The 25,664-nt window shown below is 41.7% G+C and overlaps 1 protein-coding gene across 3 annotated transcripts in view; it reads left to right on the forward strand.

Moving 5' to 3' along the window:
• Positions 1-3,318: 3,318 nt before the first annotated feature.
• The window catches only part of HOMER1 (homer scaffold protein 1), a 151,493-nt gene continuing 129,147 nt past the window's right edge, over positions 3,319-25,664 (forward strand). For all 3 annotated transcript variants that reach the window (XM_073344146.2, XM_073344147.2, XM_073344150.2), the window contains exon 1: positions 3,319-4,472. In XM_073344146.2, the coding sequence (XP_073200247.1) occupies positions 4,468-4,472 (5 nt within the window). In that variant the 5' untranslated portion in view covers positions 3,319-4,467. The remainder of the gene's footprint in view (positions 4,473-25,664) is intronic.

Below are 25,664 nucleotides of genomic sequence, written 5' to 3' on the forward strand. Positions count from 1 at the left end.
ATGGTTTACTTACTGCACACTATTCAAACCTTGTTCAGAATACACCAACTGATTTCCTCATGGGCTTTTCTCTGGCTCTTACCACTACAGTATCTGAGTGCTTCACAAACATCAATTTGTATCATAACAGTCTTCTGATATGTCAGTATTGTCCCCATTTTACAGGTGGGGAAATGAGGCAGAGGGAGATTAAGGTCAAAAGTACCCACTAATGTTGGGTGCCCAGATGGCTCAGTCTCTCTGCTCTGAATCTGCTCACAGCTCTGGTTCTCAAGACAATATGCAGTTGTTTCCCTCAGGATTTGGTTGGTGGGTTTTATTATTTATTTTGTCCAGACTTGGGAACTTCTGTTTTTGGTCCTGTGTGCTGGGAAAACAATGTTGTATTTCATGATGGCCAAAAATGTGAACAAGTTGAATGGTAGAGACAGACTGAGCCATCTCTGGAATCTTTAAACATCTCACTTTGGGCATCAGTAAATTCTATAGCATTTTCACCAGTTTCAGAACTCCTGGTTGAGAGAACAGAACTGGTGGATGCATGGCATTTCTCATAAGAACTTGGAGCTTTTGTTAATTTCTTTACCCTTGAATTATGTTGCCACAAGCAAAATGTGTCACATTATGGGTTAATAATACAAACATGTTTTTATCCCCTCAACAACAAGGATTATATTTGTAATAATTGGCCTATTTTTTAGTCCTGGTCTGTTTAATCCTAAACTATTACTGTGTGGAAGAAAGGAGTGATATACAGCTTTATTCCTCCCAGAACACCCATTGCCAGTGGGGTCCATTACAAATAGTTTTATTTCTAAAGTCACATAAAAAGCAAATCTACATTTCTAAAGTCACATAAAAAGCACAAAAACAAATGAGATATGAAAAAGACAGCCACAGTTTGAGAGTCTTATATGCTAACTTCAATTATGCATACTTTGAACATTGCTAATAGCAAATTACACCACTGATTCTAAACTTTTCATAGATGAATGCCTACCCTGTACTCTTAATTGCGAGGGAGGGAGTGGGAAATGTGAAACTAAGGAAACTGCTGTTTCCTCCCTTGTGATGAAATCCACCTGACACCTCCATGCTGCTGATCTGAATGATTCACACTTTTTTTTTTTGTACTTATTTTCCTTTGGAGAAGATTTCCCTTGCTGTGTAATGTGTCAGCCTCCTCTTGCTTTGTAAGAAGTCCTCTTTACCTGTGTCCAGTTACTGCTGTAGGTCAAAATGCTAGGTAAGGCATTCTAACTCATCATATCTACTCACACTTATCAATTAAGATCACTTTTTGAAAATGTCAGTCATTCAATACCAAGTCGTTCAATAAAATCATGCTGCAGCTTTAGAGTTCCCTGCTGAAATATGCTCAGTTGGATGTACTGTAGTTGTTGTCATGCAGCTATCCTATATGAGGAAGAGCTTGTCTGATAAAGGAAAAGCTCTGAACATAATTTTATTTTATTCTTGTTTTATTTGTTTTTGTTTTGTCATTTTTCTGAGTGAGGCAGTGTCCTATGTACCCCAACGGTATAACTCGGGGCTAATCAGACTTTTACGTACAGGTAGACAATTTGAGTGTCTCATGGATACCTCCCCTCTCATTCATGATTGCATAGTGTCCCTGTGCTAACTAGATTGCTTATGAGGAAAATATTTAAAGAATTCTTGGTTGCCTAATTTGATGGAAAGCACACCACAGACCACAGAGTGAGACTCTTTGATATAACTGCCTCACTGTACTAACTTTGCCAAGGATCAGCTGCCCTTGATTTCTATTTATGCATTAGTATTTAGAAATTTAGGTACAAAAATCTGCTGAATCTACAAAGATTCAGGTGCCAGATAAAGGATTTTACATTAAACTAGCACCAGGCTCTAACAGAGTCTGGCAATTTCCGGTCTAGTAGCAGCAGCAACATGTGTTATCTATTTTGACAATACAGTTGGAGGAGTGGGCCAAAAATAGTAGGATCTGGAAAACTCTAGGTGCTGGTGTGTCTTTGCAGTGTTACTTAGCAGGAGTGCATGAGATTTAAATTTTTTTGCAGTAAAACTGGAGAAGGTGCTGCACTTCTGTATTTACCTGGTAGAATGTGGAGACTTTGGATTTGTAAAAGTAGCTGGATCTAAGGATTGGATATATATCTTTATGGTGCTAGTGTGCCAGTTTACAACAGGATCAGGATTTTTTTTGGTGCACTAGGAGCTGTTAAATTTTGATATAATGAACACCAAAAAACCCAAATTGGAATTAAAAATTGGCAGAAAGCAGGCACTGGATTGGGCTGCAATGCATCAGGTTCTGGATTTTTAGAGTGATGTAGTAGAGGCATACTTTGTTTTATATTTAGATTATATATTTTGGGGCTTTGGGCCAAAAATTGCAAAGATCCAGCTATAACTGTTCTCTATCCAGGCTATGCAATTCAGGAGGTATAGAGGGAAACCAAAAATTGGCTAGGTCTCAGGGGCTCCAAGTTTTTATAGTCTTTATTCTCCAAGTTTTTGTAGTGTTTATTCTCTGAGATGCATCTGGTATGCATTTTTATTTTCTGGTAGAATAGGAGGCAGCTGGACTTGTTAACTATTTTGATGGTACAGTTTGGGACTTGACAGCCAAGAATGAGCACACTCCAGATTTCTTCCCATTTGCTGAACACAAGGTGTTCTGTGGAGAATCCGTGAGGTGGGCAGAGGAGGTGGGAGATGAATGCGCTGGGACAAGGCACAGCTAGTACTCTGGGGAAGATCACGCATGGAAGTGGGCGGCAGCCGAGGTTTCCCTCTGCTTTTCCGTTCCATTCCCTAATATAGAAACGCTTCCGGCGGCGTGGAACACTTTGACATCATCCCCCGCACCCCGATGACGTCAGCGCCGGGAGCAGTGTGTGACGTTGGTGCGTAGGGGAACGCGCTGACGTGTCCTATTTAAAGGTCCCCAAGCGGAGGATGGAGACAGAGCAAGCGGGTGCCGCTGTGGGAAGCGCCGGGGCTGCAGAGCACAGGGAGGGAGCGTGCGGCGCAGCTTGCTGGGGACCGTAGGGTGCCCGGCCACGGGGAGGAGGCGGGGCAAGTGCCCAGCCGGGACCGCTAAGTCGCCGCGGTCTCGCTGACAGAACAAGCGCCTGGTCCGGCACCCGAGGGGTGAGGGAGAAAGAGGCGAGGGGGCCGGGGCAAGCAGCGCCTGTTCCCCGGCGCCGACGAGCTGCTGTTCCCGGGAGCAAGGGAGGCGGAGAAGGAGCGGAGCTGGAGCGGGGGCGGGTGTGAGGGAGGGGGGAGGTGCGCGGGGAGCCGGCGTCTCGGGGGCGCTGGAGCAGCCGGGTGCAGCCCGACATTGAGCTCCCAGCTGCGCTACGCCAGTCGCCGCGCGACACTGGGATCCCGCCGCCTTGTGCGGGGCCAGGGAGCGGGGGGGCCGCGCGGCTCAGTCCCTCGGTCCGTACCGTTCCCCTGCGGCATAGGGGAGCGGGGGGCGCTGCCGCTCCCATCCCCCGCTGCCGCTCTCGGTGATTGATCCGCCTCTCCGAGCCCGGAGGAAGATGCTCGCCCGGTCGGTCGCTGCAGCATGAGGCGTGACTGAAAGGACCTGTCCCTGCTGGAAGAGGGAGCGGCGCCCCGCGTCTCGGCGGCCGGGTAGCGGGGCCTCTGTCTGCGGGGGATGTGCCACCGGTGCTCCCGCATAGCTGCTGCTGCTGCCGCTCTCGGGGAGCCTCATGCCAGCGCCGGTGAAACGGCTCCCTCCGCCTCCGCCTGCTGCTCGGGAAAATGAATCGATACCCCCCATCCTGCTGCTGCTGCCGCCGGCGGGGGTGTTAGAGGGAGAAGCGGCGGGGAGCGCTGCGCATAACGCCGGCCCCATCCCGCGCTGCACCTGACATACCCCGAGCTCGCGCTGCCCTGGGGCTTTGCTTACCCGGGGGATAAACGCTGCTGCAGGGTCCCTCGCCCCCGTGAGAGGCGAGCGTCTCCCCTTCTCCCCGCGCAAGGAGAGGCTGGCTGGCTGTGGGGAGGGGATTCGCTGTTTGCTACTACCTCCGAGGCCATCTCCTCTGGCAGTGGGCTGGAGTTACTCTAGGGCTGGAGAAGACCGTGCTCCGAGAGGATATGGGAGAAACCCCCCTCGGGCTTCTTCCTTAGGACGCCTCGGCTCCTTCTTCCAGAGGGGATTGTGATTTCTTTGGCTACAACTCCACATGCCTACGGACTCCCGTTGTGGGAGGCGCTGACCCGCTAGGGCAGCGCTTAAGCCCTGCTAATAGGAGCGCGAGGCCACTTGGATTTCTCTGAAAAGCCTGGGATATAATCAAGCCGGGAAACGTGGTGACCCAGACTCGTGTCACCATCGCTAAGGGAACGTCGGACCAGAGGGGTAGAGAACCAGGTGGTGGAGAGGCGAGGAAAATCCTCTGGGAATCGTCTATAGAGCACCTTCAGTTCAAGCTTCCGTTGGGCATCATGGGGTAAGGATTTCATACTAAGAAATGGACTTGTCAAGAGGGAGCTCCATAGAAGGAACTGGGTTTCCAGGTGGTTCACAAGTTATAAGCAAAATACATAGGTCCGACATGAAATGCAGAGCAAATGAGCTTTTAATTTCTATTGTCAATAAGTTTTTCTGGTACAGGAAGTCTGGTATGTAGAAATTTGTCATTTTAACTTTAGTAGAATGAATGCTTTCATGGCCATGTGATCTAGTCTTTGGTCTCTCAGCACTATGGACTTGGATAGGGCACCAGGAGTTGTATTAAAGGACACTGTTATTTCTATAACAGGTTTTTGCTAACGAGTATGGAACTAGGGAGTATTTCAGCAACAAGACATGAAACAATAGCTAGAAAAACAGCAAATTGGTGTTTCTGCCCTTTCCAGACTGGGATAACATCTATTTCATGTTTACATTTTTAATTTCTACTCTGAAAAGTGAATGAAAATGGCATCTCACTACTGAACTGATCATTTCTTTGTGTGACTCTAGTCATACGTACTTGCATTGTGACAAACCATTTTACTCCTATTGGCTCTGCAGGGCCAGATCAGCTAAGAAAGCAATTTGTATTCTATTATTTCAGAGGAACAGCCGTGTTAGTCTGTATTCGCAAAAAGAAAAGGAGTACTTGTGGCACCTTAGAGACTAACCAATTTATTTGAGCATGAGCTTTCGTGAGCTACAGCTCACTTCATCAGATGTTTACCGTGGAAACTGCAGCAGACTTTATATACACACAGAAATCATGAAACAATAATAATTCTATTATTTGGCATCCTCAGAATTATTTAATTACATTTAGTAACCTGGGCAAATCCACCAAAGACAGCAGAGTTGTGCAGGTTTCATTGATCATAACTTGGTTTGCAGAACTCTTTCTGGTGCTGACACACAAGAAGAAAAGAACCCAGCTTGACTTTCAGATCCGAGAATGGGAGAAACATGAAAACTTTCAGTGACATTTTTAGTCACTTTCAGAGTTGAACCATAGTTTAAAGTATAGCTTGTTACATTAACTTAACAGTAGGTACCAGGGAAGGAAAGATTTATTCTAGCTCCTCTTCCAGGTTCCCTACAGAACAGAAATTAGATCTAATGTGTAGTCTTCCCAACTTTTATAGAATGTTCTCTGTATTGGAAAACTACTGTACACTAAAAGAAAAGGAGGACTTGTGGCACCTTAGAGACTAACCAATTTATTAGAGCATGAGCTTTCGTGAGCTACAGCTCACTTCCTCAGATGCATATCGTGGAAACTGCAGCAGGCTTTATATATACACAGAGAATATGAAACAATACCTATTCCCACCCCACTGTCCTGCTGGTAATAGCTTATCTAAAGTGATTTCCAGCACAAATCCAGGTTTTCTCACCCTCCACCCCCCCACACAAATTCACTCTCCTGCTGGTGATAGCCCATCCAAAGTGACAACTCTTTACACAATGTGCATGACAATCAAGCTGGGCTATTTCCTGCATAAATCCAGGTTCTCACATCCCCCCCACCCCCATACACACACAAACTCACTCTCCTGCTGGTAATAGCTCATCCAAACTGACCACTCTTCAAGTTAAAATCCAAGTTAAACCAGAACATCTGGGGGAGGGGGGTAGGAAAAAACAAGAGGAAACAGGCTACCTTGCATAATGACTTAGCCACTCCAAGTCTCTATTTAAGCCTAAATTAATAGTATCCAATTTGCAAATGAATTCCAATTCAGCAGTTTCTCGCTGGAGTCTGGATTTGAAGTTTTTTTGTTTTAAGATAGCGACCTTCATGTCTGTGATCGCGTGACCAGAGAGATTGAAGTGTTCTCCGACTGTACACTAGTTATTCAGTGTTAATCAGAACTTGTAAAGTAGAGAGATGGGGTAAATTTTAAGTCATTTAGACTCTGAAGTGACTTAGCCATTTTGGAAATCTTTTCCCATGGCCAACTGGAATTTTTATAAAATGTCTTGAAATCATCCCAAGCAGCACACTTGGTTGGACAGCCCCTACCAAGTATAATGGAAAAAACATATGATCTCTCTCTCTCTCTCTTTTTTTTTTTTTTAAATGACTTTCTCCTTTTTTCTTTGCACGGAACATCAGTTGAGGAAATTTGACTAATTCACTATACATGGGAAACAGTAGTGTGGATTATAAAGAAAATGCTATAAAATGCACCGAGTAAACCCCCAAAATTCTTTTTTTTCCTGATATTTTAATTATACCAACTTTATACAATAGTAAGGCCAATATTTCAGACAGAAATGTGACTCAAGACAAGTTATGGTCCTTCGGTGCCTAATTCATATAAGGATTTGTTCTCATGAAATTGGTACACCAGGTGGGAAGTGAAAAGTGCATTTCTCTTCAAGGACAGTTTAAATGGGCATTTTAAATCTCCAATTTTTTCAGCAGCTTCTTGTGGGGGCTTTACGTAGTTTTGACTACATTCTGGAGTAGACCTTATATAAGGCATGGGATGAATAGACTGATAATCTTTTAGATCCCAGTGGTGTACCTCTCTTGTTCTTAGGCTAGCTATTATCTTCTTACTTTCTCTCTTCTTTTCCACTCACCCAGCAGACAACAACCCAACTCACTTTTCATTTGCAGCAAGCTACATACATAGAAGATGTATTCAAGCAAGCAGTAATGTAGGTACTCCTTGTGATACAAATGGCTAAATGATTGTGGGGTCTTCATAGAATATAAATGTTGTACAGACCTTAAAACTGAACTAATTCAGATGTAGGAATTATTGCTTTTGGAAGACTTTCAAAATACTACTAAAGTCTGCTCTTAATAGTTTTTCGAAGAACTTGGTTAGTTGATCTTATGCCACATAAGAATGGAAAATCTATTTTGTCCTTCACAGAGCGGTGAAAAATATGAACATACTTAATACTACCTGGGTATACAAGTTCTGCCCAATATCTAAGTTTTCACTATTCTGTAGTAAGAAGTAATGAGTTCCTCACCCCTTCACAACTTTATCATTTCTGAAAATAAAAGCTAGCCAGCATAAACTGAATATTTCACCATTGCAGAGAAATTAAAGTGTGTTGGTTATTTGTGATTAATTAGCCAGTGCAAATTACCTCTTCTTGCAGATATATAAAACGAGGGGCTTTTGGGGTATAGAGAGAGAGGAGAGAGACTACAAAAATGGCTTCCCAGAGAATAGGTCCCTTAACTGAGTAATTTCAGCAGAAAATCACTAGCAGATCTTCATCTGAAGAATGACTCTTCAGCGAAAGTGCATGCTGGATAATGTAGAGAAATTTATTAACTCAGAAGATGTACTATTCTCTCTGCAGATTTCTTTGTAAAGGAATGGGCACAATCGGATCAGGAATGATGATATTAACCATTGCTAAGACTATTGCTGTATAGCCTTGTCTACACTTATCTGTTCCTGACAGGTTTCACAATGAGTGCATGGGAACCATGTTTAGCGCAGATTCAGCTGAATCCACTGTAAAGAATGGGTAATTTTGCTCATGGTGAAAGCCACATAGCATGAAGTATCCGTCCCCTTCATGGGACTGAAGTCCTTTTTTGTGTTAGAGGGTACCCTGTGGCATTTGTGTAGACACTTTTTCGAATGTAAGATATAGCAACTGTAACACTGCAGTTTCTAAAGTTATCTTGATCATGGCTTTTTCATCAAGCTTCTATTCAAAATAAATTAAAGTGGCATGCAAAGTGAATGACTGTAAACTCTTGAAGTTTAATCCTTTACAGTCAAGTTACAAGAGTGCATGGCTACTCTGATAGAAGCAGTGAGACATTTAGGCAGGAGGGGTGCATCTATTTTAAAAACATATCTAATACTTAAGAGGTGCTGTTTTTCTACACATCTCTCACTCAGCCTATGAACATACAAATTGGTGCCAGAGCACACCAATGGTGTAACAATTTCAGTGCTTAGTACCAGATGCTTCAGAGGGAAGCACAAGAAACCCCATATAGACAATTATGGAGTAACCTGTCCACAAGAGAAGTTTGCTGTTTTAGTCATCTCTAATGTAACTGGATGTTCTTACTGACATTATAAGTGTTATCCTTCTAAACTCTTGAACTCATTGCTACAAGATACTGAGGCTAATAGATTAACTATGCACTGTGTAAAGTATTCCTTTTTTTCAGTCTTAAATTGGTTGCATTTCACTGTCATTGAATGTCCCTTTGCTTTTGTAATATAAGAGAACTACTTTTGTCCGTAACATTCATTATTTTGTACCTTTTCATCATGCGCACTCTTATTCATCTCCTCACTGAACAGTTCCAATCTTCTTGGTCTCTCCTTGTATACAAATTTCTCTATCTCCAGTCATACTCTGTTTCCTGAGTGTCTACAGGTAATTTCAATCCAAGTCCTATTAGAAGAAATAGTTTGCACTACTCATGAGTATTACCTTTTATTGTTTAACACAGAATTTCACCTGCAATTTTGCTGTCTGTTCACCTTCTTTATTTTAACTTAGTGAAGACAACTTTGTCATCTAGAAGTTCTGCCAATTTGTTGTTCACCTCTCTTTTTTAAAGATATTTGAAAAATATCTTTAAATATCAGTTCTACTATGAAAAACTTGGGCACAGCTGTTAACCTTGCAAAGTGAAAAATGATCACAGCTACACTTGTGGTTTACTACACTACCTTTTGCCCTATAATCTTCTTCTTTCGTTAGGGTTACCAATTTTGGCTGGACGTATTCCTGGACTGAAGGAATCTTTAATTCCGAGAGACTCCAGGACAATCCTGGAGGTTTGGCAACGTTTTCTTTCATATGGCTTGAGTAGGTAGCAATGACAACAAATTTATACTTGAGTGAGATAGCCAGCACGTTGCCGCAGCGGTGAGCTAGTGAACGTCCTTCAGGCCCCCGGCAAATTATTAATTCCCTTAATAGCCTTTTTGCAGGACTTTGTCAAATATTTCTTGAAAATACAAAGAAATTGTCAACCGGTTTGCCTTTTTTTACCTTTGCTGAATGATCAAAAAATTACAGTAATTCCTATCTTTGCTTTCTTTTTTTCTCTAATAATAGTTATGACATTTGTCAGCCTCTAGTCCTCAGGTGTAAAGGTTTTTGCATGCACCTACACTTGTAAAAAATTCCTGGGATGTTGCACAGTCAGGATAGCAAGCCTTTCTCATCAGCTGGGAAATGTTGTAGAAAGTAGTATGTATGTAGTTATTCCACAGATACTATTCATTTAACTTACACAGAAGTTCCGCATGAGTATTTGAAATAGTGCATGCCTGGGCTCTTTTTAAGACACCTGGCAGAATGCATATTTCTAGTTGATTGAGTACCCTAATTTTGACTCCTCCTACACTTGTTCTCTGAGTCTCAGGCATCTAGCTAACACTCTAATTTTTAGCAAATACACACACACACACTCTTTAAATCTTCTTAAAAAGTGGATTTTTCTTCAATTGTGTGGGACTATGTCTCAGAGAGAGTTTACCAAGGGCTTAGCTACAGGGAGAGGGAAGGAGGGAGAACCTGCAGCAGTTAGTGTGGAGTAGCTGTTGTGCAATAATTCCCCATGTGGACACTCTTGCTGCTCACTAAGAATGTCGTAGTGCATAGTAGCTTAATGCACTTTGGGAAAAACTCTTAGAGGCAAGTTGTTACACTTAGGCTATGTCTATACTACACAGCTTTTAGCGACACGGCTGTGTCGCTACAGCTGTGCCGCTAAAAGTTGTGCAGTGTAGCCGCTGTTTGTCAGCTCTCCTGCTGACAAAAAAACTTCCACCAACAAGCAGTGTTTGCGTTGTCGGCAGGAGAACGCTCCTGCCAGCAACGTGCTGTTCACAGTGGTGCTTGTTGCAGCAAAACTTTTTTGTTTTTCGGGGTGGGGAGTGGGTTTAACACCTCTGAAAGACAAAAGTTTTGTCATTCCATTGCCAGTGTGACGTAGCCTCAATCAATCCCTCTGACCCCTCCCAACCCCTGCCCCCAAACAAACCCTAGACTTAAAGGGAAACTTACAATTGGTGTTGTAAAAGCTACATTGAATTGTGATGAACCATTTTGTTTGGGCTTACAGCATAGACATACATGCTATACAACTTAAATATTCATCTGAGGGATTTATAAAACAGAGAGGAGAAATGTTGTCACTTTCACCTTTTTTCTTTTTTTTAAAAAAAAGCATTTCAGAGATCTAAATAGCAGACTATTTCTTCTTGCAGACTACATTAACTGAGTATTGAACAATATTTGACAATACCAGAAGCCTTCATACACCACAAACTGGACCTTATACTAAACAGCCAGCTAGGATGTGATGTCCACTGTTGAATACCACATCAAATTTAAAGATTCTTATCCTGATGTTTTTTCAAACCACCCAGGAACCAGCTTTTTCTCAACAGTAGTGGTCTCCTACAGAAGTTGGAAATATTGCTTATAAGTATGAGGGAAGAGCTTTTTGGTAATGCATTCGTGATCTTGAAACTCCCTTCCACAAAAGCCACAGACGGTGGCACTTTCAGGACAAAAAGAGATTTTTCACTGCTACTGCTTTTCCACTTAAACACTTTAACGCTTAAAAAATTACACCCGTTCCTCTGGCAGGGGTGGAGAGTAGTAACAAATAAGAAGAACTTTTGTTACAGATGTACCCAGGTCGCTCAACAAAGTGTATGTACTAGATGAGTGAGGTATAAACGTCTAGAAAGAATCCAGTTTGTGTTTGTTCTTAATATTACATAGATCATAGACTACTACCTGAGGAAGTAACATTGGCAGGAACTCCACACACTTAAAGCATGTGTTTTTTATGGCCTTGAAACAGGCATCAGAAGATTAAAACTGCTCTTGCAGCCTTTCAGCACATAGGCATGGAGTAGATTGGGCTGAAAACACCTTTCTATCCCAATTCTGCTCCCTAATCAAACTTGAGCATGTTTATAGATTTGTCAGACATGTTAGACCACCCCCCCCCCTAAAACTTTTGTACTCATCAACTGTTTGTTAGTTTAGAGACAAATATAGTGAAATTGGTATGACCTGCCCCCACAGTATGTATGTGGTTTCATATTGGTATAACTCTATCCACTAAGGGTTGCACCAATTAATTACCTTTTTTTGGTAAACCAGTATAGCTAGATCAGGACGAAAACTGTACCTAAGGGTGAAATCCTAGCTCTGCTAAAGTCAGTAGCAAAACTCCCTGTCACTTCAGTGTGCCCAGGATCTCACCCTTAATGTCTCAAGACAAACATGGCGGATACCAGAGGATTATTTTGCGAGTGGTTTTATTCTTGGGATGTCTTTCAAATACATAATAAATGGATGTGGCTAAAGCTACAGACACTGCTGCATTGCATATCTCTTGGTTAATGTGTCATTTCAAAATAGATTAGCGGGCTGCTGAGTGTGTCTTTTTATGGCTTGCAAATGATAATGGAATTACCACAGGTTCTTATGAATAGCTTTAATATACAATCCACTTAAAGGATGAAAACATAACAGCATGACTGCTTAGTGTAATGTTGGTCACTTGTATTAGAAGCAGAGTGCATCACTACTGGCTAAATGTTCTTTTTAATAAATAAAAACTCAAGAGTCATAGGGTATGTCTACACTGCAATTAAAAACCTACGGCTGGCCAGTGCCAGCTTACTCAGGCTTGCAAGGCTGTTAAATTGCTGTGGAGATGTTCTGGCTCCGGCTGTAGCCCAAGCTCTGGGACCCTCCCACCTTGCAGGGTCCTAGATCCTGGGCTCCAGCCTGACCTGGAACATCTACATAGCAGTTAAGTGGCCCAGCAGCCCAAGTTGGGTGTCCCTAGCCTCTATTTGCCAGATGCCGGGAATGGGTGACAGGGGATGGATCACTTTATGATTATCTGTTCTGTTCATTCCCTCTGAAGTACCTGGCATTAGCCACTGTCAGAAGACAGGATACTGGGTTAGATGGACCTTTAGTCTGACCCAGAATGGCTTTTCTTATGCCATCTGTGGGTGTCTGCAGTCTATGCACGTGCACAGGGGCCAGGACAAGAAGTAATATACAGGCAAGCACAGCAAGTTACACACTTAAAAATAAAAATTCCTTCTTATAATAATTGGTCCATCAAAATTTATCTGTTTCACTCTTATTTGTCACCTCTGTTCAGCACTGCAACTTAAGGTTGAACTGTATGGCTAATTTTTTTTTTTTTAAGTCAGAAATGTTGCTTATCTACCTCCACGGTACACTAATGCATAGGGAGAAAAAAGTATTTGTTCTAGTGTTTGTAAAACTGGATTACAGATATCTGTATAAAATAACTGTCCAGATCACCTTGATGAAATATTAATCTTCTAGCTATAACTTCCAGTATATCTCAAATTGTGTATATGTAAAGAAGTTTTGAAATATGTAAGTAGATAGGACAGTTTCTGTTGATCAGCTATTATTATTATTTTAATCTAAAGGACATGTTTTGTTTACAGACTTCATGTTTCATATAATGAAAGATGTGATTGAATTAGCAGCAACTAGTGGAGAATTAGGATGAGACTTGAAGTGAACTGCAAAAGCAGGTGTTTGTGCTTCACTATATATTTCTTCCTCTCTTTCAAAAAAATTTTTTTTTCCTTTCTCTCTCCTTCCCTCAAAGATCAGGAATATGTGGTTCAGATGATGTTGAAGGAATGAATAAACTGGCAAAACCAACAAACTGGAGTTGTTGTTCTTCAGCTTGCAGCTTGGGTTTCAGGCTCCTAGCTCTAGTTTCCAGTCTGTTATGTGTGGGGGTTCATTGTGTTGGTGGTAGGGTGAAGGTATATATATATTTTTTTCTTTAACTCTGTGATATGATACTGACGCAATCTTTACCTCCACGAAGGGCACAAACAGAAGGGTGTGATGACAGAGCTGCCAAGCACCAAAAAAACTATACAAATTGGGAAGCTTTGAGTTAAGGCTATAATGGTAGGTAGGAATTTATCTCTGTGTGGACAGATTTTTAATTTGAAAGCATGGTCCTGTAAAAGTCTTTAATTTTGAGGGGTTTCAAATAATGTGCCACCATTAGTAGGATCTTTACTTCTAGGTAAATATGCCTTTAAGGGGGTAGAATTAAGGCTGCTATTGGAACCTTTAATCTGAATTTCCTGACTTTTTAACAAGATTTAACATCTCTCAAATGTTGATTTCTTACAAATGTCTGTAATACAGTCTCTTTTAGGATTCAATGAAAAAGGATGACTAAGTGCAATGATCATGAAAGAACCATGTAAGGCACTATTAGAAAGCAGCCTAACGCATTTAACTTTGCACAGTTTTGGGGTCAGACAAAATTAACAGTGGGAGTGGTAATAGTGCAGGTTACTAGTTTCTGGGAAGGAGGAGCATGGAATACATTGCAGTTCCAAGGAATTAAACAGCAGGGTTAGAAATCAAATACACGCTGCTGGCATGACACCGAAGTGTACTGTGATTGATATCTTTGTTCTGCTGGCAAATATAATGCTGGTGACAGCAGTCATTACTACTACAAAAACAATAACACCAATCCAGAAAGACACTGTTCAAGCATCCAGCTGCTCTCATTCCAAGTGCAACTGACTGATGCTTTCACTTGAAAAAACAGGGTAAACCTATATTTCTAATATCTTATACTGGTTGTCACCAACAAGTATGAAGTCACCTAGTTTGCACCTTTGGGCTTGGCTGGCTTGAAAGGATGGCTGGTAGCTAAGCAGCTCTGAGAGAAATTGTGATTCAAATTCACAGTTCCTCTCCGGCTTCTTTTCTACCCTTCAACCCCCTTCACCTCCCAAATACACACACTTTAATTTACTACCTCATAGAGTAAGTCCCCATCATGGTGCCTGGCCAGCTCTGGGTGCAGGAGCCAAGGCTGTGTCCTCACAGACATTGGCCCTGTTCTCCCCATCTTCTCTGGGCATGAGTCATAGGATTTAATCTAGGAGAGTTTTCTGTGACCATCTGGAGGGCTGGGTTGGTCTCTGTATTGGGACAAGTACCCTTTCATGATTCTCTAAAAATATCTTGTTGACAACATAAACCTAAGTATAAGTAGGTCCTCTTATGTTCCTTGGTTATGGAAACGACCCATTCCCACAAGTTAAGTTCTTGAATTTGTTTTTGGTTTTAAAAAATGCTTCTCATCCATATGGTTGCAAAGACACTGTGGATGTGACTAGTGTAAGTTAGGGTGAAAAGTCTCAAATCTACGTTAGCCTAAATATAGCTCGGAGAAGTGTAAACTCAGTGAGTTCTTAAGTCTGAAAGGTAAATATTTGATTTATTTTTAGCAATGAAGTATTCAGCTGAAATGTCTCTCCCACCATTCCTAGCTGCCAACCATGTGGCCCATACCTCTCAGGTGCCAAAAGGCTTTGCTCTCCCTCACCCAGCTGTGAAAATCTCCAGTGTTACCCAAGTCTTGAGATGCAGCCAGGAATTATCAAAACAAAAATTATTAGCATATTGAAAACTGAAAATAGTAAGACAATGTAAAATGAATTTGTGTCTCTTACTAGAAACTTGCTGAGTAAAAGAATAGCCATTGGTTTGTGTATACACAAATGTAATCAGTGAAGGAAACTAAGAAGAAATGGATGGTAGTTGAAGGTGGCTTTTTCACCAGCATTCTAGTTACATAAGTAATTTGGGGCCTTAGCAGTTATTTAGCCTACTTACTTTCAAACAAGGCATTGTACCATCTATACTTTCATATGAGTTATGGACTTCTAATTTCCAGTACCCACTGATGCATACTCTGAATTGTTTACAAAACTAACCTACGTTGGTTCAACTTTTTTTTGTTTTCCATTCTTCTCTTTTGAATATTTCTTTTCTCAAATATTTAACTGGACTACTGACAGTATCCTTATCACTGTACAAAACGTGCCTGATGATCCTGTCCCTGCCCCAAAGAATTTGCAACCTACAAAATCCGGATACAAAATGCATTGAATGACTGGGAGAATGGGTCTTAGAGTAGTAAATGTTATATACGGGTGTATATCAGTACTGTCTGTTTTTAAGTGGATTAACACTTGATGCTTCATGGAAATATTGAATTTAAGAAAGGGATTTGAATGAAGAAGGTGATTGCCGTGTTCAGCAGGGCCAGAAAGGACTTTACATGTGATAGCAACATGTATCAAGTACTGTCCAGAGGTGAATGGGAAATGCAAAGGAAGAGGTGAGGAAGGAGATCTGGGTGGAGAAAAAATGGGAGTAGAAAGAAATAAGCATGGGTAGCACATGTAGAATCTTGAAGGACAGTAGGAGAAATCAGAACTTGATGAAGGTGAGACAGCTCATGGATGTTTTCAGTGGAGAGAGTAACTGGGCAGGGGTTAGGAGAATCTATTTTAGGCATGGTATCTTGGAGGGACTGGAGGAGATTGAGCAAGGAGACCAGAGAGGAGGAAGATACAAACAAAAGCCCAAGTATGAGTTTTCCTGTGGCATAGTTGTTTGTTTTGGCATGGAGAGGGGAATGAAGAGTAGCTAAGTAGCCAGTTGGACGTAGGAAGCCAAACCTTCCACCCAATGTGTTGGTTTTGTTGCAGGAATTTGAAAAATAAACATGAACATAGCTCTGAGAGGGATCTTTTGAAACATTATCCACAATGTTAAGACCCCCATTTGCAGCCATTTAGCTTTGTAAGCACTCATCCAGTTCAAAACACTCAAGTTATTTAACTTGTTAGCTTAACCCTCACCTTTTAATTTATTACAAACATTTTAACCAAAACATCAATGGATTTCTTAAGGGTTTAGTGTAGAGCTTGAGCATTTGATTCAGCTGCAAGGAGGCACCTTTTTGTCTAAGCTTATGGAAGGAAAACAAGCAAATGAAGTAGCACTTCCAAAATTTGAGGAATGGGTAGCAGGGGTCTGTCAGACAAGGTAGATGCAGATACTAAGGAGAACATGATTGAGCTCTTATTCTTTCTTTTGTGGCTTAGAAGATATGTCTTATAGGTCAATTTGTACTCCACTTCTGCTGCTTGTGGCCATAATAGGTTAATTTTCACTGGCTAGTGGGGGAAGTTGTTAAATCTAGATAGGCAGGCTGGTGTGATAGCAATTTGAAATAAAATATGTACTAACTAGCTGATTTGTTTGTCTTTAAAAGAAGAGTGAAGCTGGTGGATGGAAGTGATGAGTATGTTGCATAGCATAGGTTGATCTGGTCAAAGGCTTGAAAAAGTGTGGTGGGAAAGCACCAAATACTGTCCAGAAAATTTATTTAGAAGAGCAGTCAGGGGTCTGGATAACACCTATGCTCCAAATCACTAGTAGTGATCATCACTTATTCTGAAGTGAAGTTATTCTGACAGCATGTCTCCACTTGTTGTCCCCTACAACTCCTATCACTTCTGGCTGCAATTTACTTCTAATGGTGAACGTTTACTTCTAGAGAGACAAGATGGGTGAGGTAATGTTTTTTATTGGCTGTCTTTCACCAAAAGAAGTTTTCAAGATACACAGAGCTCTTCTTCAGGTTTACCTTTGTCTTGGGGCATTCAACATATTCTAAACTTAACAACATTTGCAAACTTCTGCTTGTACATCACCTTTAAACTTATTTGCAAAATACATTATTTTCTTTATGCCATTTATTTTGTTGCTAGTAAATGTTGTTCTGTTCAAAAAGACATCTATTTTTGAAAATGAAATGTCGTCATGCTTTTGAACTTTGTGAATGTTAGGGAATTCACAGTAACAAATCATACATACAGCATATGTGCTAGTTGGTTTTCTAGACTATCGGAGGACTAACTCTGAAGAGTTTTGTTTTTTTTTAAATAAAGTAATTTTCTTTAAAGTCAAAGTAGGGCAGTTATGCATTAATTGTACGCATTTGCAAAAGACACATAAATATCTAGGGTGATTAATATTAGAGAGGATTTCAGAAGACCCGAACAGAAATAGGTGACTGGGCAGTATGGTGGCAGATGAAATTCAGAGTTGATAAATTGCTATTTGAAAGGATTAACTCTACTGGTGTCAAAATTAGCTGAAAAAAGACATGGGTATAGTTGTTGACTTATCAATAAAAATTTCTCATCAGCATGAAGTGGTAGTCAAAAAAGTAAATCAAATGTGAAGATGCATAATGATTGATAGAAAATAAGTGTTATAATGCCAAGTCAATGGTATGCCCTCGCTTGGGGATATTTTGTTCACTTCTGGGCATGGTGTCTGAAAAAGGAGACAGAAATAATATGGGTTCTGGGACAGACAAAGTATATCCTCAAATATAACTCCATTGCTTGCAAGTTTTAAAACTAGGCTGGAATAAATATTTAAAAGTGTACTCTGCAGAACTCTCCTGGATTGAAATTGAGATGGACTGGATGGTCTAACTAGGCTCTTTCCTCTTGATGGCTCTCCCATTAAGACCTCAAACCACCTTCCATTTGCTTCTATTGTCAGTAGTCTTGGTGTCCTCTTAGACCTCAAACTCTATCTGCGGCATCTCCTAGACCTGAAAATATGCCTGTTGGTACTTCCTCAACAATTCCCATGTATACCACTACCTTGACTCAGCCTGTGATGAAACTTTCTTTCATATAATCTTCTCCTTTGATTGTTACCATTCTTTTCTGTGGCCTCCCTAAATCCTAGCTCTACACAATGCTACTGCTGTCACGCGCTGGAAGACACATGACTACATCGCTATTTTCCAGCAACTCTCCTGGCTCTTTTCTTTTTTAGGATTCAGTTCTAAATGTTATGAATCTCATCTGACTATTCTCCTTCTCACTTGTCTATTTCCTGGTTCCCCCTCCCCTCCTCCAGACTTCCCACTGGCTACTGTCTGTGCTACAACCTACACTGCTGCAGCTGCTGCCATGAGGTAGAATCCCTCATTCTCTCCCAGTCATTGATGCACTCACTTCAAATATTACCTGAAAGCTTCTCTTCTCACTTATTATACAACTTAATTTCTCTATTTTATCTGCCAATATCTTTAAAAATGGTTTGAATCTGTGTAGGAGCTAGGAATAGAACTTGAGAATTCCTGTTTCATAACCTCTGCACTCATCACTAGGCTACATCTCTCTGTCTCCTGTGGAATTGAGAGCAGATGCCTGATCAGCATTTACCCAGATTTTTTTTACAGAGGGAGGGTGGGTGATGACAGACCCAGAGGAAGCACTCCTGGTGCTACAGATACACACATTTAATGTTAGTTTCATCACCTGTTAAGGATTCACATTGGAAGATAAGGGATGATGAATGCAGGCAGCCTGGAGATTGGTTAGCTGCTTTTGGAGACCAGGTGGTGATTATATGCTACTATAAAACTTTATTCTAGTGCAAAGAGGCTGGCTGCATTCCATTAAATTATTTTCACACTCCCATCCAGCTTCTTAAGGTTAGTATTACTGCTTGGCTGTTGCTTCAAATAATTTAAACTATTTTTTATTTTTCAGTTCTGAGGATATATCAGTGACTAACTCTTATAGCAGATCTTTACAGTTCTCAGAGAATCTTGGGCATCACAAGGTTGATACACCATTGTTAGGGCCCAACCAAATTCGCAGCCATGAAAAACGTGTCACAGACCATGAAATCTGGTCTTTTGTGTGCTTTTACCATATACTATACATATTTCGTGGGGGAGACCAGTGTTTCTCAAACGGGGGGTCCTGACCTAAGAGGGGATTGCAGGGAAAGTGGTGTTGCAAGGTTATTTTATGGGGATCGCGGTATTGCCACCATTCTCTGCTGCCTTCAGAGCTGGGCGGTCAGAGAGCAGCTGCTGTTGGCTAGGTACCCAGCTCTGAAGGCAGTGCCCAGCCAGCAGCAACACAGAAGTAAGGATGGCAATACCATACCATGCCACCTTTACTTCTGCACTGCTGCCTTCAGAGCTTGGTGGCTGGAGAGTGGCATCTGCTGACTGAGGGCCCAGCTCTGAAGGCAGCAGGACAAAAATAAGCATGGTAATACCAGACCATGCCATCCTTTACTTCTGCGCTGCTGCTGGCGGTGGTTCTGGCTTTTTTCAGAGCTGGGCTCCTGGCCTGCAGCCACCACTCTCCAGCTGCCCAGTTCTGAAGGCAGCGTCGCCACCAGAAGCAGTGCAGAAGGGTAGCAGTACTGCAAGCCCCCCTACAATAATCTTGCAATTGCCCCTCCCCAAACGCGCACACCCCACCTTTTTGGGTCAGGATCCTTACAATTACAATACCATGAAATTTCAGATTTAAATACCTGAAATCATGAAATTTACGATTTTAAAAAAATCCTATTGCCATGAAATTGACCAAAATGAACCATGAATTTTGTAGGGCCCTAACCATTGTCTTTGAATTTGTCAGGTGAGATGGACATAGTGCCAGGAGCATATACTTAATAAATACTAGGTAACCCTTGTAGCTGACACTTGTGTGGTCTTGCTGATCTATTCATATCAATTGGAACCTTAATAAATTCTATTGAAATAGTATGTTTTTCATACATTCAGGTTTTGGATACTTTGGAGTATATAAATTTGATGTTCATATGATCAAGCAATCTACAGTACTTGAATTAGTACTTCTATATGCACCACATGTTTCTGGATAACATGATGTTCTCTTGTTCCAAAATTGGGTAAAATCCTAGGTAGTGGCCAGAGTTCTGTATTACATCTATTCTCTAATTATACCATATGTAAGTTAAATAACTTCTATCTAGGTTGAACCATCTAACAGTGTGTTATCCTGATAATGTGGAGTGTTGGAACTGCAGTTCCATGATGACATGTTCATAACCTGCAAAAATAGAAGTATAACATTTGATTCAAATCTGAATCTTCTGTGTCATTCACTTCAGCCAAGTCCATTATATCGTTGAGAATCTGGTCACAGAATAGTTCCATAGGTGTACACTGAATCTGCCCCACCAACAGCAGATATTACTCTCTGTGAATGAATAGTGTATCCAGAGCAACAGCTGTAATGGACAAATACTGCTTCAATGTTTTTATATAGATCAAGGGCCGTAGTGTCTCATAATGTAACAGTCTTTATCGTGCAGTATGTTGTCAGACATAAGGAAAAGGATTAACTTTCCAGATCAGTGATGGCAGATAGCCCTGAAGTACTATATGTAGTGCTTATTAAAAATGAGTGTAATTTATTCGATACTTATTACTGTAAGATGAATTAATTTACCTTTTTTAAAAACGCTCATCCAATTCCCCATGTAGCATGAAATAGTTATTGGCTGATCTTATGATCTGGATCAGCAATTCCTTTGAAAATTTAGCATGCTTCTAAAGCAGCCTGGAAAAAATATGAACTGTTTGGAAATTGATGATGGAGACAATGGGTATTTATCCATTTTAGCCCCTCTTACTATTTGTCACTCTAACCACCAACACTGTACTCAGTGCTGATGAAGATACTTCCCCATCCCAATGAGCTTACAGTCTAAATAGGTAGACCTAGAATACATCATGAGAACATCATCATAAAGGACAGTTATCTTTAAACTTTTAACTTTGCAATTGATAAAAGCATTTTTATTAATGTAGGTTAGTGCTTCTATGCTAAATGAGTGTTAGGGATGGAATTGAAAGAAGACTGGTGGGTGCTTAATAGACTGGGATAAGAAGGGAGTTTGATACATAGCACTGAAAGAATGCACACAAATAAGAGTGAGTAGAGGTGAAGAGGAAAGATAAGGCAGAATTTATTCATTGGGTGAAGAGAAGAGTGGTAATAAATTAAGGTGGAGATGAGGCAGGGGCTGAGCCTTGAAGGCAAGGACAAGGAGTTTAAAGTTGATGTGGAAAATATGTCGAAGGAGAATGACCATAGACTTAGTGCCAATTTATGAAAACTTACTTTTGCTACTGAAATATAGCAGATAAATTCCAGGTGACTCATTCTGACCACACCAGAGTGACAATAAGAAGCTTACTTTGTGTTTTTATAGATGTTTGCAGCTGCTTTTGACTCATTGTATTGATCAGCACTGTGGATACTGCTGCACCAGTATGGTGTGCCTGAGGGCTTAGTGTGCTTAGTAGAGGAACTGTACTGCGGAACACTTAGCTGTGTGAGGGTCAACAGTTGTATTAGACTGGTTTTCAATAGACTCAGGAATACAGCAGGGATGCTTTCTCTCACCTATGCTATTTAATGTTATAATAGACTACCTGATGACAAAGCTGACTGAGGCCAAAGTAGTAAGAGGTGTGAAATCTAAAGATTCATTTTTAGAGGATCTTGGGTGTGCAGCTGATATTGCCTTACTGGGAGAGACTATTGACCAATTACAGATAGTGGTGGAACAGCTGTGAAAACCTATAGAATCTATGGGACTTAAGATCAGTGGTGGTAAAACGAAAAGGAGGCCTTGTGGCACCTTAGAGACGAACCAATTTATTCGAGCATGAGCTTTCGTGAGCTACAGCTCACTTCATCGGACGCATACTGTGGAAAAGTGTAGAAGATCTTTTTATATACACACAAAGCATGAAAAAATACCTCCCCCCACCCCACTCTCCTGCTGGTAATAGCTTATCTAAAGTGATCACTCTCCTTACAATGTGTATGATAATCAAGGTGGGCCATTTCCAGCACAAATCCAGGGTTTAACAAGAACGTCTGGGGGGGGGTAGGAAAAAACAAGGGGAAATAGGTTACCTTGCATAATGACTTAGCCACTCCCAGTCTCTATTCAAGCCTAAGTTAATTGTATCCAATTTGCAAATGAATTCCAATTCAACAGTTTCTCGCTGGAGTCGGGATTTGAAGTTTTTTTGTTGTAATATCGCAACTTTCATGTCTGTAATCGCGTGACCAGAGAGATTGAAGTGTTCTCCGACTGGTTTATGAATGTTATAATTCTTGACATCTGATTCGTGTCCATTTATTCTTTTACGTAGAGACTGTCCAGTTTGACCAATGTACATGGCAGAGGGGCATTGCTGCCAACCTTCCACACAAACTTCCTCGTGGCTGGACTTTACTAAAACTAGACAAGCCATTTACAACACGCACTTTGCTTCCCTACAAAAGAAAAAGGACACTAAACTTTCTAAACTGCTACATGCCACAAGGGGCCACAGCAATGGTTCTCTCAACCCACCCAGCAATATTGTTAACCTATCCAACTATACTCTCAGCCCAGCAGAAGCAGCTGTCCTATCTCGGGGCCTCTCCTTCTGTACCTCCACCCCCACGAACATGATACAGTTCTGTGGTGACCTAGAATCCTATTTTCGACGTCTCCGACTCAAGGAATATTTCCAACATACCTCTGAACAACATACTAATCCACAGAGACCTCCCTACCAACACTACAAAAAGAAGGATTCTAGGTGGACTCCTCCTGAAGGTCGAAACAGCAGACTGGACTTCTACATAGAGTGCTTCCGCCGACGTGCACGGGCTGAAATTGTGGAAAAGCAGCATCACTTGCCCCATAACCTCAGCCGTGCGGAACACAATGCCATCCACAGCCTCAGAAACAACTCTGACATCATAATCAAAAAGGCTGACAAAGGAGGTGCTGTTGTCATCACGAATAGGTCGGAATATGAACAAGAGGCTGCTCGGCAGCTCTCCAACACCACTTTCTACAAGCCATTACCCTCTGATCCCACTGAGAGTTACCAAAAGAAACTACAGCATTTGCTCAAGAAACTCCCTGAAAAAGCACAAGATCAAATCCGCACAGACACACCCCTGGAACCCTGACCTGGGATATTCTATCTACTACCCAAGATCCATAAACCTGGAAACCCTGGGTGCCCCATCATCTCAGGCATTGGCACTCTGACAGCAGGATTGTCTGGCTATGTAGACTCCCTCCTCAGGCCCTACGCTACCAGCACTCCCAGCTACCTTCGAGACACCACTGACTTCCTGAGGAAACTACAATCCATCGGTGATCTTCCTGATAACGCCATCCTGGCCACTATGGATGTAGAAGCCCTCTACACCAACATTCCACACAAAGATGGACTACAAGCCGTCAAGAACACTATCCTCGATAATGTCACGGCTAACCTGGTGGCTGAACTTTGTGACTTTGTCCTTAACCATAACTATTTTACATTTGTGGAGAATGTATACTTCAGATCAGCGGCACTGCTATGGGTACCCGCATGGCCCCACAGTATGCCAACATTTTTAGGGCTGACTTAGGGGATGAGAGCTGAGGAAGTGTTGTTCTAATGCCCCTACTCTACTTGCGCTATATTGATGACATCTTCATCATCTGGACCCATGGAAAAGAAGCCCTTGAGGAATTCCACCATGATTTCAACAATTTCCATCCCACCATCAACCTCAGCCTGGTCCCGTCCACACAAGAGATCCACTTCCTGGAGGCTACAGTGCTAATAAACAATGGTCACATAAACACCACCCTATACCGGAAACCTACTGACCGCTATTCCTACCTACATGCCTCCAGCTTTCACCCTGACCACACCACACGATCCATCGTCTACAGCCAAGCTCTACGATACAACCACATTTGCTCCAACCCCTCCGACAGAGACGAAACACCTACAAGATCTCTATCAAGCATTCTTACAACTACAATACCCACCTGCGGAAGTGAAGAAACAGATTGATAGAGCCAGAAGAGTTCCCAGAAGTCACCTACTACAGGACAGGCCTAACCAAGAAAATAACAGAACGCCACTAGCTGTCACCTTCAGCCCCCAACTAAAACCCCTCCAACGCATTATTAAGGATCTACAACCTATCCTGAAGGATGAGCCAACACTCTCACAAATCTTGGGAGACAGGCCAGTCCTTGCTTACAGACAGCCCCCCAACCTGAAGCAAATACTCACCAGCAACCACATACCACACAACAGAACCACTGACACAGGAACCTAGACGTGCAACAAAGCCCGTTGCCAACTGTGCCCACATATCTATTCAGGGGACACCATCACAGGGCCTAATAACATCAGCCACACTAGCAGAGGCTCATTCACCTGCACATCCACCAATGTGATATATGCCATCATGTGCCAGCAATGCCCCTCTGCCATGTACATTGGTCAAACTGGACAGTCTCTACGTAAAAGAATAAATGGACACAAATCAGATGTCAAGAATTATAACATTCATAAACCAGTTGGAGAACACTTCAATCTCTCTGGTCACGCGATTACAGACATGAAAGTTGCGATATTACAACAAAAAAACTTCAAATCCAGACTCCAGCGAGAAACTGTTGAATTGGAATTCATTTGCAAATTGGATACAATTAACTTAGGTTACCTTGCATAATGACTTAGCCACTCCCAGTCTCTATTCAAGCCTATTTCCCCTTGTTTTTTCCTACCCCCCGCCTCCTCAGACGTTCTTGTTAAACCCTGGATTTTTGCTGGAAATGGCCCACCTTGATTATCATACACATTGTAAGGAGAGTGATCACTTTAGATAAGCTATTACCAGCAGGAGAGTGGGGTGGGAGGAGGTATTTTTTCATGCCTTGTGTGTGTATATAAAAAGATCTTCTACACTTTCCACAGTATGCATCCGATGAAGTGAGCTGTAGCTCACGAAAGCTTATGCTCAAATAAATTGGTTAGTCTCTAAGGTGCCACAAGTACTCCTTTTCTTTTTGTGAATAAAGACTAACACGGCTGTTACTCTGAAACTAGTGGTAAAACGAAAGCTTTTGTGCCTCCTATAAAATGGAAATGAATGACCTGCAGATGCTGTCTGTAGATGGCAGTGCCATTGAATGGGTGAACAGTTTTTATCTGGGTAGTCAGCTGACAGCAGGATGTTCTGTATCCAAAGTCACATGTCGGATTAGTCTTGTCTGTAGGATTAAGTTCAACGTGTAGAAGAAGGTATACATTTACCGAAGGGTTATAGAGGTGAGGTTGAAGGAAGTAGAGCACAAGGCCAACCACAAATTGAGGTTGGAAGATGTAATTTTGGGGGGATTTAAAAAACCAAAATCCTCCCATGCTTATTCTTTCCAAAAAAAAGAGATGACTTTCAAGGGACTGTTCAAGATGGAAGTCTATTGTACGTGTCACCACAGCTACATCATAGCCAGGTGAATCTTCTGTTGCTACTGTGTTATGACCAGAGACTCGGATTGCTTCATTCCTTTGTGGAAGAATTCATTGTAGAATCCATCCCTTGCTCCAGAATCTCAACTTTCCTCAAAACAAAATAACCTTTGTGCATGCGAA

Source organism: Lepidochelys kempii, chromosome 5 (genome assembly GCF_965140285.1).
Source record: "Lepidochelys kempii isolate rLepKem1 chromosome 5, rLepKem1.hap1, whole genome shotgun sequence".
Lineage (NCBI taxonomy): Eukaryota > Metazoa > Chordata > Testudines > Cheloniidae > Lepidochelys > Lepidochelys kempii.